This window comes from Pristiophorus japonicus, chromosome 11, assembly GCF_044704955.1.
Source record: "Pristiophorus japonicus isolate sPriJap1 chromosome 11, sPriJap1.hap1, whole genome shotgun sequence".
NCBI lineage: Eukaryota > Metazoa > Chordata > Chondrichthyes > Pristiophoridae > Pristiophorus > Pristiophorus japonicus.
In genome coordinates, this window is record NC_091987.1 from 125,539,542 (window position 1) to 125,556,798 (window position 17,257).

Below are 17,257 nucleotides of genomic sequence, written 5' to 3' on the forward strand. Positions count from 1 at the left end.
TTGAAATCAGGGGCTGACATTCCCGATGTGCTGGTGAGTTAACGAGCCCTCACACAGGGTTCCCACCCAATTACATGGGGCTCAGTCAATGGCACGTATCAAAATATAAACGCTTCTGTGGCTGACGTCTGATCAACGCCCGGTGCAGGAGATTGAAATCCCAGTACAGGATCTGCTAACTATCCCGATTACCCCCAGAAACCGCCCTTCCCAGAAGTGAAAATTCAGCTTTCCACGCTCATTGAAATACGGCCACAGGAAGTGAATCCAACAGCAGCTCATGGGACCACAGTTTAAGTGCCACACACGAGACCCCAACATCTCTGAGTGCCCTTTTATTACCCACCTTACGGGTGGACTTGTCCTCCTTCCTCCAGCCTCGGAAGCTGAACGCTCCATCTCCTTCAGGAAACCTTCGGGATGTCGTTTCACTTCAACGGGAACATCCTGCAGCATGATTAAAACAGGAAAGTGCTGTTGATAACCTATTATTTGCCGTCTGTAAGCTGTAGTTCACCCAATGCGAAGCAGCTCATTTTGAAACCAAACCCTGTTAGACTGCAGAGACCTTGGCTGTGGGGTGGTGTTGGGATGGGGGAGGGTAGCGGGGTGAGGAGAAGCTAGAGATTGCTAACACTGCAGCCTTGGTTTCCTGTACAATTCACCAGCCTCCCTGTTTTGTTCTTATTCACCATGTACTTATCCCATCCCATCTTAATCCCATTTGATTTCCCTATACTCAAGAATGTGTTCCAACCAGATGATTGTAGGGTTGAGGTCTGAGCCTCTCACGTAAACTTGCCTGCAGATATTTGCAGAGAGCAGCCAGTTGTTTGGTAGTGCCGCTGGATTTACAGGAGGGGTGAAACTTGGACGGTAGGGCAAAGCATGTCGCAGTTCATCTCATGACCCGCCCAATTTCCACTTACCCGCCTTGGTTTCGCAACTTTTAATAACCTTGCCTACGAAAAATCTATTCATCTCAGATTTAAAATTAATAATTGATCTAGCATCAGCTGCATTTGTGGAAGAGTCTTCCAAACTTCTAGCTCCCCTTACATATAGAAGTGTTTCCTAACTTCACTCCTGAAAGGCCTGGCTCTATTTTTTTTTTTATAAGAGGGGGGGGGGGGGCGGAGGGGAGGGGAAGAGAGAGAGGATCAGGGGCTCGGCAATGGATTGGGGAAAGGGGTGACCGGGGAGGGGGAGGGAGAGAGGATCGGGGGGGAGGTAGGAAGAGAGGATCAGGGGGGGGGGTGGGGTATGGAGAGAGGATCCAGGGGGGTATGGAGAGAGGATCGGGGGGGGATATGGAGAGGGGGGTAGGGAGAGAGCATCGGGGGGTAGGGAGAGAGCATCGGTGGGGGGGGGGGGGGTAGGGAGAGAGCATCGGGGGGGGGGGTAGGGAGAGAGCATCGGGGGGGGGGGGTAGGGAGAGAGCATCGGGGGGGGGTAGGGAGAGAGCATCGGGGGGGGGGGGTAGGGAGAGAGCATCAGGGGGGGGTAGGGAGAGAGCATCGGTGGGGGGGTAGGGAGAGAGCATCGGGGGGGGGTAGGGAGAGAGCATCGGTGGGGGGGTAGGGAGAGAGCATCGGTGGGGGGGTAGGGAGAGAGCATCGGGGGGGGTAGGGAGAGAGCATCGGGGGGGGGTAGGGAGAGAGCATCGGTGGGGGGGTAGGGAGAGAGCATCGGGGGGGGGTAGGGAGAGAGCATCGGGGGGGGTAGGGAGAGAGCATCGGGGGGGGGTAGGGAGAGAGCATCGGGGGGGGGTAGGGAGAGAGCATCGGGGGGGGGTAGGGAGAGAGCATCGGGGGGGGGTAGGGAGAGAGCATCGGTGGGGGGGTAGGGAGAGAGCATCGGGGGGGGGTAGGTAGAGAGCATCGGGGGGGGGGGTAGGGAGAGAGCATCGGGGGGGGGGGTAGGGAGAGAGCATCGGGGGGGGGGGTAGGGAGAGAGCATCGGGGGGGGGGTAGGGAGAGAGCATCGGGGGGGGTAGGGAGAGAGCATCGGGGGGGGGTAGGGAGAGAGCATCGGGGGGGGGGTAGGGAGAGAGCATCGGGGGGGGTAGGGAGAGAGCATCGGGGGGGGTAGGGAGAGAGCATCGGTGGGGGGGGTAGGGAGAGAGCATCGGGGGGGGTAGGGAGAGAGCATCGGGGGGGGGGTAGGGAGAGAGCATCGGGGGGGGTAGGGAGAGAGCATCGGGGGGGGGGTAGGGAGAGAGCATCGGGGGGGGGCAGGGAGAGAGCATCGGGGGGGGGGATAGGGAGAGAGCATCGGGGGGGGGTAGGGAGAGAGCATCGGGGGGGGGTAGGGAGAGATCATCGGGGGGGGGTAGGGAGAGAGCATCGGGGGGGGGTAGGGAGAGAGCATCGGGGGGGGTAGGGAGAGAGCATCGGGGGGGGGTAGGGAGAGATCATCGGGGGGGGGGGTAGGGAGAGAGCATCGGGGGGGGTAGGGAGAGAGCATCGGGGGGGGGTAGGGAGAGAGCATCGGGGGGGGTAGGGAGAGAGCATCGGGGGGGGGTAGGGAGAGAGCATCGGGGGGGGGGGGGCGGAGTAGGGAGAGAGCATCGGGGGGGGGGGGAGTAGGGAGAGAGCATCAGGGGGGGCAGTAGGTTAGGGAGAGAGAATCGGGGGCTCGGCAATGGATCAGGGATGAGGGGGTTGGAGGAGAGGACCAAGGGCCTGGCAGAGGATTGGGGGTGGGACCTGGGGAAAGGATCAGCGGGGTGGGGGTGGGGGAAGTTGGCTTGTGTTGGAGGGGGAGGGGGCTGATCGGAGTCCTCGTGAGACGGTTTCCAACTGTGTGGAGCTGAGTTAGGTAGGGATCGTGGATCCAGGAGATAAGTAGAAAGGCATCTTGCTGTCAGGCATCGTGTTTCCCGAAGTTGTGTGAAACTTATCCATATGCAGTTAAAAATAAAATGGAGGTTATAAAAAGAGGCTTCTAGCCTCATTATAATATTTAAATTAACTTTCAGCTCCCTGGGAGTGGGATGGTCACCCGCCGCTTCCCCTCTCCCCTCCCCCCTCCCCCCCCCCCCCACCGTCAAAACTGAAAGTGAGCGGGTTGGAGGCGGGAATCCCATTTTTAACAATTTAACTGCCCCCATGCTCCAAACTCAGCCTTTTTTAGGTTAAAATTCCCCCATGGTACGGGGATGGAGTCGGGTGTAAACTGGAGTGGGTAGGGGTGCTCAGTCCCTCCCCGGAAGAACATTAGTGAACCAGTTGGTTTTTTTTTAAAACAACTGTCCAGTTGTTTTATTCTGGTGCCAATCCACAAATTACCAGACGTATTGAATTCAAGTTGACAATGTGAGGAAGGGGCCTTTCCACAATATTTAGCAGTGGATTTCCTCCAAAGCACCATCCCGAACAATGCTTCTCGACGGATCTTGAGCAAATCCCAAACCACAAGGACTGCCGCTTGCTCAGACTCTCCGGGGTTGACCAGAGCCTCGGGCGTAACCACAGCCGAGCCTGTTCCACACAGCTGTCCTGTGCAACACCAACACGGAGATTTACTTGTCCTTTGACCTCAGCCAAGAACAGAAGCAGCTTGGCTGCGATTCTCAGTCTGGGGTAACACAGATCCGAGCTCTCACCATAGCCATGCTCTGCCTCGGCCAGAAGCTGGGATTAGATACCTTAGCTCCCCAATCACCGTCACTGAGGAATAGGCAGCAGTGACTCGGAAGTAACTTGACCCCACAACTTTTCCTCGGGATCCTTCTGGGTCTCTGTTCGGAACTTTCCCAAGGGCCAGGGTCGCCCACTCTAGTTAACTGTATTCCTGTAGGTTTCGCCAAATGACCTCCCGCCTCGAACTGTCCCGCCCCCACACTCCTGCCATTGATCCATTCTCGCGACACCCGGCCTACCCACACCAATTGGAAAGTGAAGATTTTCTTTGTTACCCAATTGGATGGTTCTTGACCTTCAGTCAAACAGCCCTTTCTCCCCATCTGCAATACTTTTACAATAAATAAACAAAAATGTACAAAGAAAATGAAAAAAAAGCACCCAATTTTTTTTTGAATGCCCCTATGATTTTTTACCCAAGTTGTTTGAAGCAGTGTCCAGGAGATTCATCTTTAATTCCCGGAGACTCCAGGGCAGTCCACGAGGGTTGATGACCCCCAGTGTCACTGCCATTACTCTGTTCCCGGGGATTTTAACTACATCAACACAAAATGAGAATTAGCACTTGCACAAATGGGAATGGTGCCTTTCCTCGACAGGGCTGGGAACAACCAATCCCCTGTGCCCATGTGGGTATGCCCATGTTAATAGCACGATTAAAATCCACAACACACCTTCCACAGTACACCCCATTTGTGCACTGCTGGGAACTCGGGCTGATTACATGCTGGGTGCTGGGAGTTTTGATCAGAGGATCCTAATTATGGTGTGATTCAATGTTTTCCCCTGAAATTAGTGACTAACTACACATGAGCAATGAAATTGGAAATGTGTAACATCTGGGTCTCCAGCAAGGTGGGAGGGAAGAGGGGAGCGGGAAGCTGGGGGGAGGGAGAGAGAGGAGTAAAAGGTTGTGGCAGGGGGAGGGCAGAGAGGAGCGAGAGGTCGTGGCAGGGGGGGCAGAGAGTAGTGAGAGGTCGTGGTGGGGGGGGGGGAAGGGGCTGAGAGGTTGTGGCAGCGGGGAGGGGAGCAGAGAGGGGTGCGAGGTCATGGCGGGGGGGGCGGGGGAAAGAAAAGAAACAGACTGAGCGAGCATTTATGACATATTACCCCAGTGCAAAAATCACATCTCGCGGTGCTCAGGGGTTTTGTTACTGGACTAGCCTGAGTTAATAAGCCAAAGAACATGCACTCAAATCCCACTATGACAGGTTGAGAAGTTTAGTTCAGTCTTTTAAGCATCTGGAAATAAAAAGCTGGTATCAGTAAAAGTGACCATGAAGCTGTCAGATTGTCATAAAAATAATCAAAAAGGCTATTGGAATGCTGGCCTTTGAAATCGAGAGGACTGGAATACAAGGGGGTAGAGGTTATGCAGTAGCTGTACAAAATCCTGGTTAGACCACACCTGGAGTACTGTGAGCAGTTCTGGGCACCACAGCTTAGGAAAGATATATTGGCCATGGAGGGAGTGCAGCGTAGGTTTACCAGAATTACACTCACACTCCAAGGGTTAAGTTACGAGGAGAGATTACACAAATTAGGGTTGTATTTTCTAGAATTTAGAAGGTTAAGGGATGATCTGATCTAGGTTTTCAAGATATTAAGGGGAACAGATAGGATAGAGAGAAACTATTTCTGCCGGTTGCGGATTCTAGGATATTCTAAAATTAGAGCCAGTCCTTACAGGAGTGAAATTAGGAAACACTTCTACACACAAAGGGTTGTAGAAGTTTGGAACTCTCTTCTGCAAAACGCAATTGATGCTAGATCAATTGTTAATTTTAAATCTGAGATTGATAGCTTTTTGTTAACTAGATGTATTAAGGGATATGGGCCAAAGGTGGGTATACGGAGTTAGGTCAGCCATGATCTCATTGAATGGCGGAACAGGCTCGAGGAGCTCAATGGCCTACTCCTGTTTGTTCCTATGTTCCTAAAACCCAACTGGTTCACGAATGTCCTTTGGGGAAGGTTACCTGCCGTCCTTACACGGTCTGGTCTATAGGTGGCTCCAGTGCCACACCAGCATGGTTGACACCTGACTGCTCTCTGCCTCAGTTGTACCACACCAACACCGACCGGTTCACGAAGGCAGCCCAGCAACACCTTCTCGGGCACTGAAGGACAGCCTTGCCAGGGACGCCCACACCCCGAGAACAAGTGAGCACACTGTCCAGGAACTGAACAAAGAACTTGCTTCAAGGTAGCGGCAGAGTTGGGCGAGGATCGTGTGTACACTCTGGTTTAGTAGGGAACAGACGGTGTGAGACTAAGGCAGGGCACGCTGTCTGACAAAGACTTGGCTGTGCGATGATGTTTCAAGTATTGCGCAAGTTTACAGTCATTCCAAAGAAAACCTCAAGGTGTGTAAACATGAGCCATCCAATAATGCTCCTTATTTGCATTCCTTGCCTTGTAAATTTGCACTTGGGAATAGGGCCAAGCATAGTCTTGATGCTGTAATAATGTGTAGACTAAATTACACAGGATCATAGGAACAGGGGGAGGCCATTCAGCCCGTCGAGGCTGTTCTGACATTCATGGATAATCTGTATCTTAACTCCATCTACCTGCTTTGTTCCATATCCATTATTAACCTTTACCCAACAAAGTTCAATCAATCTCAGTATTGACATTTTCAAGTGACCCCCAGCCTCAGCAGTTTTTTGGGGAGAGAGTTCCAGATTTCCATTGCCCTTTGTATGAAGAAGTGCTTCCTGACAATACCGCACATCGGCCTGGTTCTAATTTTAAGATTATGCCTTGTTCTGGACACCCCCAACAGAGGAAATAATTACTCTCTATCTACCCTATCGACACCTTTAACCATCTTAAACACCACAACTTTTATAATATAGGGAATACAATCCTCGTCGATGAAATGTGACCTTATAACTTCACCCTTTTAGCCCTGGTATCATTCTCATGAATCCTTACTTGGGCAAGGACAATACAAATGATCCTCGCTATTACAGTTTCTGATCAGTCACAAGTTGCTTTTGAACTTATTGCGCTGAGTAAAACAGTACAAAAAGGATCCCAGAAGTAATCTTACAACTTGGTGCTGGAATTTAAAACTGGCATTGCGGCTCATGCATGTTATAGGAACCACCTGGAAAAGTCTGGAAGTTTCTATAAGGGGCACATGATCCATGACCCCGGTTTTATGCTCCACCAGATGGTTGGAAAATACCCTCACGCTTCCCTGGTTGCCCTGACAACCAAGTGGCCACCTCGGAGGGTATTTTGCATTACCTACAGGGGCATTAGTGAACCAGTTGGATTTTGTTGTACGACAATCGGTTCAGCTTTCATGGGTCAGTTTTTTTCTGATGCCAGACTAAATAATTACAAATCAAAATCCGATTTCACAACTTGCCACGCTGGAATTTAAACTCACAAACCCTGGGTTTGCTGGTCCAGCGCAACCAGACCCACCCCAAAACACTTTGCTGCCCCTCCCTGTGGCTCCTGAAGATATCACCGAGGCCTTGATGCCCACTCTAGTGCTGCCAAGAGAAGTGGTTTTCGCCAACGTCTCTGGAAGTGGTCTAACCCGCTGCAGGAATGTGACCATCAGAGACCATCTCGTCTGGTAACCGAGCGGTTATAGCTAACGTGAAATGCTGAACAGGCTGGGGCACTTTTCTCCAGAAAAGAGATGGAGGAGTGATCTAATAGAGGTCTTTAAAATTATGAAGGGGTTCGATAGGGTAGACGCAGAGACAATGTGTCGGCTTGTGGCGGAGTCCAAAACTAGGGCCCATAAATATAAGATAATCACTAATAAATCCAACAGGGAATTCAGTAGAGAATGTGGAACTTGCTACCACATGGAGTAGTTGAGGCGAATAGATACATTTAAGCGGCAGCTAGATAAACACATGAGGGAGCAAGAAACAGAAGGTTAAAACTGAGATGAGGAGAAATTTCTTCTCTGAGGGTTGTAAATCTGTGGAATTCGCTGCCTCAGAGAGCTGTGGAAGCTGGGACATTGAATAAATTTAAGACAGAAATAGACAGTTTCTTAAACGAGAAGGGGTTATGGGGAGCGGGCGGGGAAGTGGAGCTGAGTCCATGATCGGATCAGCCATGATCATATTAAATGGCGGAGCAGGCTCGAGGGGCCGTATGGCCTACTCCTGCTCTTATGTTCTTATGTTCTGTTGATGGGATTAGATGAAGAGGGTGGGAGGAGGCTCGTGTGGAGCATAAACACCGGCACGGACCTGTTGGACCAAATGGCCTGTTTCTGTGCAGTACATGCGATGTAGTTCTGTATAACCTGTGGACTGAGCTGCTGCCAGTAAAAGAGCCAATGCCTCAGCCTCCCAACTGGCCCAAATGTTACACACCACCTGACCCACTGCTCAGGTATTACTTGGTTCAGTCACTGGCCTGTTGGGTCCTTGTCTGGCCCTTGGAAAGACAGGCGCGAGTTGGCACAAACACCATTGCTTTCCCGATCTGCTGCCGGAAAACAGTGCCCCCCTCGCGTGGCAGAGCCAGATTCTGCAGCATCATGGGAATCCTCAGAGCAATGGCAACAGGAAAAGGTCACCACAGCGCACGACTGCGGTGCATCACTCGCTCTGGGAGTTCAAAGGGCAATGCTGGACAAACAAACTGCTTACTTTTCAAAAAATAACCGAAGCAACAATCAAGAAGCTCAGGTAGGGGAAAATTGGCTTACCTGGGCATAGAAGTCAGTGGAAGGCGAGGACCTGGATCTCTCGTGCACATACTGTGGTTTTACAGGCTCCTGGAAGCTCTGGTCAAGGATATTGTCAGCAGAATGGTACCTTCCGGAACTTCGGACCTCCGAGATCTTCCTCTGCTCTCTCCACGTCGCCTGGTATTCCGCGAACGTGCCCAGCCGCTGCAGTTCCGCCTCGTGCCCACCGGGGGCTCGGTCACCGGGATACCCGCCACAGGTGGACCAATCGGGGAGGCCGCTCGGGTGGGCCACGGCGTTCCTCTGCGGCCAACTCCCGCCCATGTCTGATGCCCTTGCGCCCTCAAAGCCCAGTGAGGTGGCCCGAGCTCGTCCCTCCGCCTCTGAATGGTGGTCCTCTGCTTCAGCATCGCCGGCCTTCCGCTGCTGCCTCCACTGGGCCTCCCCGAATGCGGGCCGGGGGCCCTGCTTGGGCGGCGGTCTGCTGTAGGCCCCGGCGGGGTGGCCCGTCTTACCGCCCACCTCGAAGAACTGCCGCCTGTCGGCAAAGGAGGCCGGGGCCGCCTTGCCAGGCTGAGGGGGCTGGGGGTCGTCGGGCACGCCCACCTCATTCATCTTGTCCGGCTCGGAGTAGGACCACAGTTTCTGCTCCGCCGTCAGCCTCTTTCTGCCGCCGACGCGGGCGAGGTGGTGGCCGGCGGCTCGCGCGGGCAATGAGGGCGGAGGCCCCTCCTTGGGGGCCCGAGCCAGGACCGGCATGGCATAAGCGGGCACGTAGCAGTCGGGTGACGTCAGCTGGCGTTGTTTGATGGCAGGCCCCAGGTCTCTCCGCTTGAAGGAGGTGGCCCTCAGCACCCGGGCCTGAGCCTCCTTCAAGTCGTCCTTATAGGAAGCGGAAAAGGAGCCGTCGGACGAGGAGGTGGAATTGGCCGCTGACTCGTCCGGGCAGCCACCAGGCACTTCTTCCGTCTCCAAGGCGCCCATTAAGGTGGCGGCACTTTTGCTCTTCTGCAGCTGGGCCCGCTTCATCTGGATCTCGTTACGCAAGGCCGTGGCAAAGCGGTCGCTCCGACGCTGCTGCTGCTTGACCGGCAGGCCGAGGTCGGACAATGGCGGCCGGCTAGGTCCATCGGCCAGGCCGTCCTGCAGACTCCTGCTCTCCTGCGCCAGGGAGTGAAGCATCGGCGTCTTGTCGGGGCAGATCATGCCGCCCTCGTTGCCCAGCCAGCAGGGCTCCCAGGCCGGGCCTCGGCCACCGTCGCGGTAACCGGGCTGTGGGCCGAACGGGTAGGTGCCGTGCTCCGGCCCAAAGGCGGGGCCGCCGCTTCCCCTTTGACCTCCCCTCGCTTCCTCGCCCAGCTTGTGCGCCGCCTCACCCGGGACGCAGATCCGCGCCCGGCCCCCTTCGACCCGGCAGAGCCCGTTGCTGCCGTTAACCTCGGGGGGCGAGGGGTGGTACCTGGGGGGCCTGGGGCCCAGGCCGGGGGCCGTGAGATTGATGCTGGGAGCTGGGCCAGACGGGTAGCTTGCTCCTTTAGGGTCGTCCCAGCATTCCACCTTGACCCGCGAGGGTCGCGGGGCCACTTGGCTGGGCTGCCTGGACGTAATGCAGAAGTACCGGTTAGGCCCGGTGTTGTCCGAGGTCGGGGAGTTCTCCAGCCTGGCAGGAGGCCCGGCGGTGGTTTTCGTGGGCCTGGCTTGGGCCTGATCATAACGCTGAGAGTTCTCTGTCGGCAGCTCCTGCGGGCCCTGATGAAACGTCAAGCTTGGAGCTTTGAAAGCCCTGTCGCCGTGGTAGAAGGTGCTTTCGTCGCTGTACTGCCGCTGGTGACAGGAAGGGTACAAGGGCTGAGCGAAGCGGACGTCCGTGCTGGACAGCGAGTACTGCAGCTTGCTCGCGTGAGGCTGCTTACTATTATCCGACAAGGCCAGGGGAGGCAGGCCACCCATGTACAGCGAGCTGGGTGGGTTGGTCCTCTCGCCCGCCAGCCTTGGCTCGTGCTCGGGCACCTCCGAGGCCCAATCTGCTCGGAGCGGAGGCTTACTGGAGGCGGTGTGGCGAGAGGGCCCGCCCCCGTCAGTCGGGCCGCCGGCGTGCGCCTTCTCGTGGACTTTGGTGGCAGCGAAACTGTCGCTGCGGACTGGAGGAGGCGGGGGAGGGGAGGCCCTCCTGGGGACGCGGCCATCGGTGGCGAGCCGCTTCTCCGGCACATGCCACACGGGCCCAAAGCTGGCTCGGCCGGAGCTGTAGTGCTTGGAGCCGGGCTGGTCATCCGGCCTTGGGCTGGCTCTGTCTTCGTTTGCCGCGGCGGGGGCCAGGTGCCCCTGCCTCTCCTCCGGGCCGCCTGGCTCGGTTGCACTCTGACCGTGCCGCCCATTGCCGGCCCTCCCGGCCTCCCAGTGGGTCATCCTGTTCAGCATGTTCTCAGTGGAGGAGGAGAAATTGTCGCTCTTGGAGGACGACAGGGTATAATCCGGTGTGCTGGAGCTGGTGGAGAAGGAGCTGTAGGCAGAGTCCCGCTTGTTGTGCTGGGCGATGTGGTCCATGTTGTTGCTGGACTTGGCGGGCGACAGCCTGTCGTGCTGGTAGATGGGCGGAGGCTGGTCAAGGCTGTCCATGCTACCCAGAGAACTGAACTGGTCGGAAATGCGATGCAGGTTGGTCTGGTCCCACGTGTTCGAAATGTCATTCGATGAGGAACTGGAGAGAAAGCAAAATGGGAGATGGGAGTTGAGGCAAGGCTATTTTCGCACTATGGGAATCATACAGCCCAGGAGGCCGTTCGGCCCTCTGTGAAACAGCGTTCCAATTAGTCCCACTCCCCTGCGCTTTCCCCATAACCCTGAATTATTTCTCCTTTTCAATTATATTTATCCAATTCCCTTTTGTAAGTTACTATTGATTCTGCTTCCACCAGTCTTTCGGGCCACGCATTCCAGATCGGAACTCACTGCATAAAAACCTTTCTCCGCATATCCCGTGTGGTTCTTTTACCAATTATCTGCATATTCTGGTTACTGACTCTCCTGCCACTTGAAACAGTTTCTCTCTATCTACCCTGACAAAACCCCTCATCATTTTGAACAGCTCTATTAAATCTCCTCTTAACCTTCTCTGCTCTAAGGAGAACAATCCCAGCATCTTTCTGTATAACTGAATCCCTCATCCGTGGTATCATTCTGGTAAATATAGTCGACCGACTCCGTTTTGAAAGTTTTGGGCGGTGAAGCAAGAAGAATCAATTTTTCGAGGCAGCCAATCTCAGGCAAAGCGCCAATTGGAAACCAGTGAGGGAAGGCGGAGAAAATAAACAAACCAGCCAGGGTCACTATCTCCAGCTGGAAAATGCTGGTGCACGGGTATTGGGGGAACAGGAGTGCCTCTGGCCCAATTGATTCAATAGTCTGCCCCTCTCAACACTTGCTGTTGCTTGTACATGAGGGTTGCCAACCCTCCAGGATTGCCCTGGAGTCTCCAGAAATTGAAGATGAATCTCCTGGACACTGCCGCAAGCAAAAATCAAATGTGCAATTAAAAAATAGTTTATTTGTTATAAATATATTGGAAATGGGGGAAAGGCTGTTTGACAGGGCAGCTGACGTTGGGACATTGTATGATGGAACCTCAAGGACTACATTCAAACAGAGTTGGCAACCCTTTGTAAAGCACCAGAGGGAGATCGACAGTCAGGCACTCTTACCCCAGAATGATTCACCGCCTTCAGAAGATGCAGAAAAAAACACTAGCACTAGTCACCCAATAAGTGAAGTATTACTGACAGTAAGTTAATGAATCACCACTTAAGATTAGATTACTATCTTATCATTCTCTCCTCTAATCATTCTGATCTTCGTAACTGTGTAGCCTTTTAAAACTAAAACTCAACAACAGTAGTAACAACTCCTGTACTCCAAGGACAGACAGTCTTACTTTTTTACCTGTTTAAAAAACAAACAAGTTGAAGGATTTGGGACTTTTCAATATTTACTTTTAATACCAACTTTTAAGGAAAACTAAAAGAATGGACTAGGAATGCTGGGTTTGTCAAACTTGACCAAAATCAGAAGGCATGCTGGGAAGCTTGACCAAGTTCGAAAGGAATCATGGATATTATTACTACAGGTGCAGCGTCCCGAATCCGGAACCCTCAGGATCGAGGCCGTTACAGATTATGCGTTTTGCAGGATTTTGGAACGTCTTTCTGACGTCACGAATCCGGAAACACCCGAGCCCAGGTTCGGGTATTTCCGGATTTCGAAATGTCAGAATGGGGGGGGGGGGAGGAGCAGAGTGGGCAGGGGGTGCTCGTTGATGAGCTATTCGGGTCGCCAGGTGGGGCCTCGCCGCCAAGGAAATGTTCAGATGGGGCCCTGCCGAGAACCTGATCGGGTGGGGCCTCGCCACCAAGGAGGAGTTCCTTGTCTGGCCCAAGGTAGGTGGGGTCGGGCAGCTGAGGTAAAGGGGAGGGAGGGGGTGTCGGGGCGAGGTCTGGCCGGGGCGATGTTGGGCCCTGCGAATTTGGGGCGGGTGAAGTCGGGCCGGGGCAAAGTCCGGTTCGCCGAGGCAGGGCAAGGCCGGATATCGGAACATTTTCCGGTTTCCAGACGACCCCGCCACGGATCAGCCCGGTGTCCAGAGTCTGGAACATTCTGGATTCCGGAACTCCAGATTTTGGAGGTCGAACCTGTACTTCAATCAGTTGAAGAGAGAACTAACTCGTTTTGTATTGGCGGGGAGATAAAACTAAGGTTAGACACAAGGCAGCTGTCTGGTTGACAAACTCTTGTACACATCAGCAAGCTGTTCTGCAGTAGAAAGAAAGATATAAAAACAGCCATTTTTGCAGTGATTTCCAAGAGGCAGAGCTGGAACAGTTCAAAGAAGATATCAACGAAGAATTAACCTTCCAGTCCCCTGAAGCAGAAGAATTGATCATTCTGAGTTAAGATTATAAGCATTTTTATCTGTAAAAGTGTCGTGCCTTAATGTCAATAAAACCAATTATTTCGAAAGGTTTTGTAGCTTCAGTTGATTCTCACCTCTGGTATCCAAAAGAGTAGAGAGAGAGTTAACAACCCTTCAAAGCACAAGGAAATAGAGCCACAGGCCAACACCTCACCACATAATGGAAAGGCAATTATGCAGTAAGTGCCAATTTCTACCAGCCAGGCATCAGAGGCAAGATTTAAGCCAATCAGAAAATTCCAGAAGCTCAGACAGTGAGAGTTTCGATAAGGAATAAACTGTGGAAAACCAGAAGAGGCCTATGGAGGCTCGATACAGGTGGAGATTGCCGGGACCAAGGCAGCACAGCATGGACCAGGAAACATAGCTGAGTACTATACCCCAGTGACAATTATCCTCAAAACCAAATAAATATACACTCTGGGGAATGTAGCAAATCTTTGATAGGGGTGTTTAAAATGATGGAGGAATGGGACACAATGGATAGAAGCAGACTGCTTCTGGTGCTTGGGCAGTCTACAATAACAGAACATAGATACAGGAGTAAATGTAACAGAATAAGGACCGAGAGCAGGAGAAAATGTTTCACGCACAGAGTTGTGAGGCCGGGGAATGATTTAATGATTGAAGCAGAGATCATATTAACAGGTAAGAATCGGTCAGAGAGATGGTTGAAGGTAAAGGGGATTAAGGGGTCTGGGAATAGGTTGAGCACATTCCCTTTAATGCCTTTAACATACGGAGACGGAGCTTGGTGCACAGTTCCCCAGGTGACAGTAACCCAAAGATATTCAGCCCCAACGGCCATTTTCCATAAGCGATTCTGAACAGTGGATGTTGGCAGGCTATTCCACTGTGGGTGGCCTCATCAGTCAATCTCAATCTGGCTTTCAATTGACATCCACAAACACATCAGCAGCACGGACCAAGGCCGATATTTGCTCTCCCGAGCCAGGGTTCAGTGAGGCACACTTCGTTGCCCCTGGTGAGATCAGGTAATTCAGCATAAACCCAGTGACTGAAGTTGGGACTTCAACAATAACTTGCATTTAATAATGTCTTTAACACAGTAAACACACCAGACATTGGTGCGAGGTAAATACGCAGTAGTGCAGGTTACTCAAGGGATGGTTCTGAAGAGGCTTCAGAAGGTGGGGAGATGAAGCAAGGGTGCAGAGGCGGGCCACCAGACCGATTCCTGGCTTAAAGCACTTTAACTAGGCTGCGTCTTGACACTTTACAGTTGACAGACTTGGGGGCGTTGATCGAGGTTCATGACATAATAAAGGGACTAGATTGTGTTTATGTGGAGCAATTATTTCAACTGAATATGTTTGAGAGGACCACGGGGCCGCACAAGTTAATAAAGGACAGATCTAGGTTGGATGTCAGGAGCTGGTTCTTTCCCAGAGAATAATGCAGCTTGTGGAGCAGGCTGCCGGCTGGTGTGGTGAAAGCTGACTCACTGAATTCCATCGAGCGAGAGTTGGGCCTGTTTCTGGCTGGTGCGGAGATCACCTCCATCAACAGGTAGGTCCTGTAATACAAGTCAGGGTCGATGTGGCCTACTGGACTAGCTTTGATGCCTCGACGGGCTGGAGAGGAACTCCAGGAGCCAGGGCAAGTGATGGAGGCACCAATGAAGGCCAAACGAGGAGAGATGGAGATGAGAGGGGGTCGGATTCAGAAGAATGTGGGCGAAGGATGCAAAGGGAAGGACCGACAAGGCCATGGACATGGATTTTGAACTGAAGGGGGGCCATTTTGTCGACAGATCTCAGAGCAGCCGCCCGTTCTTCATTGCCTTTGATCTTCTTCACCACTTAAACAAAAACAAACTCTTGGCAAAGATCACCGGGCAAAGTATCCCACCCGAGTTTCAATGCGAGGTTTGCAGGCCCGACAGAAGAAAAGGAACGTGACGGAGTGCGGCACTTACGTGGCGTGGTACCTTGAGTGCCACGATGAACACACGCCGCTGGACGATAGCTGCATCATGGCGGCTTCTGGCTGGCTGTCTATGAACTTCGTTGAATGCCAAGAGTGAGGCCTACTCACTGGCTCATTACGCCTGAAAAAGAGAGAGGCAAGAAAAATTACACGTGAAACAAATAGCAAATTAAGCCAGGGTGCGTGTGTGTTTATTAAAGTCTCTCGCTAAATGCACACTCGGTGCTTCAATCTGTTCAATACAAAAGCTACCCATGAGTATGCAGCAACACTAACCCACAATTGAAAGAAAGGATAAGCGTCAGCTGTGGTCTGATTTACTGGGGAAGCCTGTGCTGATCAAGCAGGCCGCTCCAAAACTAAAACCTGCAGGGAGGCCAGCATGGAGCACTCCCATCAGGGCTCTGGGAATCACTTGGTTTTCCTGTTATTTGGTGCACAGAGCATTTTCCAAATGCTGTCCACGCTCGCTTTCATTCAGGATGCTAGCTCCATTATAAACTCTTCAAAGCATTCAACTACAGAACAGGATGAAATCTCTCCAGTTACGCTCCGTAAAATGCGAGCGAGGCCTACTTTGATTTGACAGATCAGTAAATCCTACAGTTAAAAAAACACTTGATGTTGCTTATTTAAAGAAATGGAGTGAAAGTGCCAGGAAGTCACATTAGCTTCAGATATCAATTTTCACCTGATCTTTTTAAAAGCAGCAAGGATAACGGGGCAGAGGCTTGGCCACCTTGAGAGGCCTAAACTCGCTGGGTGCTTTTGATCTGGGAAAGAGAAATAAGAAATAGGTACACTTCGCTCAGTACAAATACGTTAATAATAGCAAACTGGGAAAAGGACAACATGCTTTAGGTTACATAGAAAGCAGCCAATGTTGCAAGGTCTGGCAGTTCTTTCCTATGTTCTCCCAAATTAGCCCTTTCATTTGATGACTCTTGCAGTCAAACATTCGAACAGTTTACTAGCTCAACGGAGGGGTTTACATTCGAATGGAATTTCAGACTTTTTTCTTTCGATTACCATGGCCAAGGAGTTACTGGTCACTCTCAACACCTGCACTTAAAAGCCTTCATATCGTGCCTTGAATTTCAACACCATCTGCAATGTTCAGCAAGCACTTGTCAATTCAAACAATCGGGGTTTGATATCAGCAAGTGAAGGTGAAGAGGGAGGAGCTGGACTGCTCAGCGGCCTCTTTGATCCAGGCCTTCAAACGAGCCCAAGTCCGGATGAATGGACACAAAGAAATGCTCCGAGAGATGAAGGGAGTTAATGTTTCTGAAGACCATGGGGCTCCATTCATGGACTGTGAGTGTTTGACCGTTGGAGACCGTTTCTGAAGCCTGGCCATATCCTGGACACCTGACCTCAGTGAGGAGATACAATCCCTGTCTTGCAACAGCACAAAGTGCATCTACAGACAGTTCTATATAAGAACATAGGAACAGGAGTAGGCCATTCAGTCCCTCAAACCTGTTCCACCATTCAATTAGATCATGACTGATCTGTATTTTAACTCCATTTATCCGCCTTAGCTCCATATCTCTTAATCACCTTGCCTAACCAAAATCAATCAATCTCAATTTTGAAATCTTCAATTGACCCAGCCTCAACAGCTTTATTATTTGGGGGGGGGGGGGGGGGGGAGTTCCACATTTCCACTACCCTTTGTGTGAAGAAGTGCTTCCTGAGATTACCCCTGAAAGGCCTAGCTCTAAATGTAAGGTTATGTCTCCATGTTCTGGTCTCACCCACCAGAGGAAATAATTTCTCTATATACCTTATTGAATCTCTATCATTTTAAACACCTCGATTAGCTCACCCACTTAATCTTATATACTCAAGAGAATACAAGCCTAGTCTATGCAACCTGTCCTCATAATTTAACCCTTTTAGCCCCGGTATCATTCTCATGCTCCTGCAGTGAGCTGGTGCATATTGTTTAATAAAAAACGAACCTTAATAGCAAAGTATGATGGGAAAAGTGTGACCGGGAAATTGTAACAGGAA

At 51.9% G+C, this 17,257-nt stretch overlaps 1 protein-coding gene across 3 annotated transcripts in view; it reads right to left on the reverse strand.

The window, feature by feature from the left end:
• The window catches only part of shroom2a (shroom family member 2a), a 234,219-nt gene that overhangs the window by 47,192 nt on the left and 169,770 nt on the right, over positions 1-17,257 (reverse strand). For all 3 annotated transcript variants that reach the window (XM_070893999.1, XM_070893998.1, XM_070893997.1), the window contains exons 3-5: positions 15,228-15,359; positions 8,341-11,023; positions 347-447 (exon numbers count right to left, since the gene is read on the reverse strand). In XM_070893999.1, the coding sequence (XP_070750100.1) occupies positions 347-447; positions 8,341-11,023; positions 15,228-15,359 (2,916 nt within the window). The remainder of the gene's footprint in view (positions 1-346; positions 448-8,340; positions 11,024-15,227; positions 15,360-17,257) is intronic.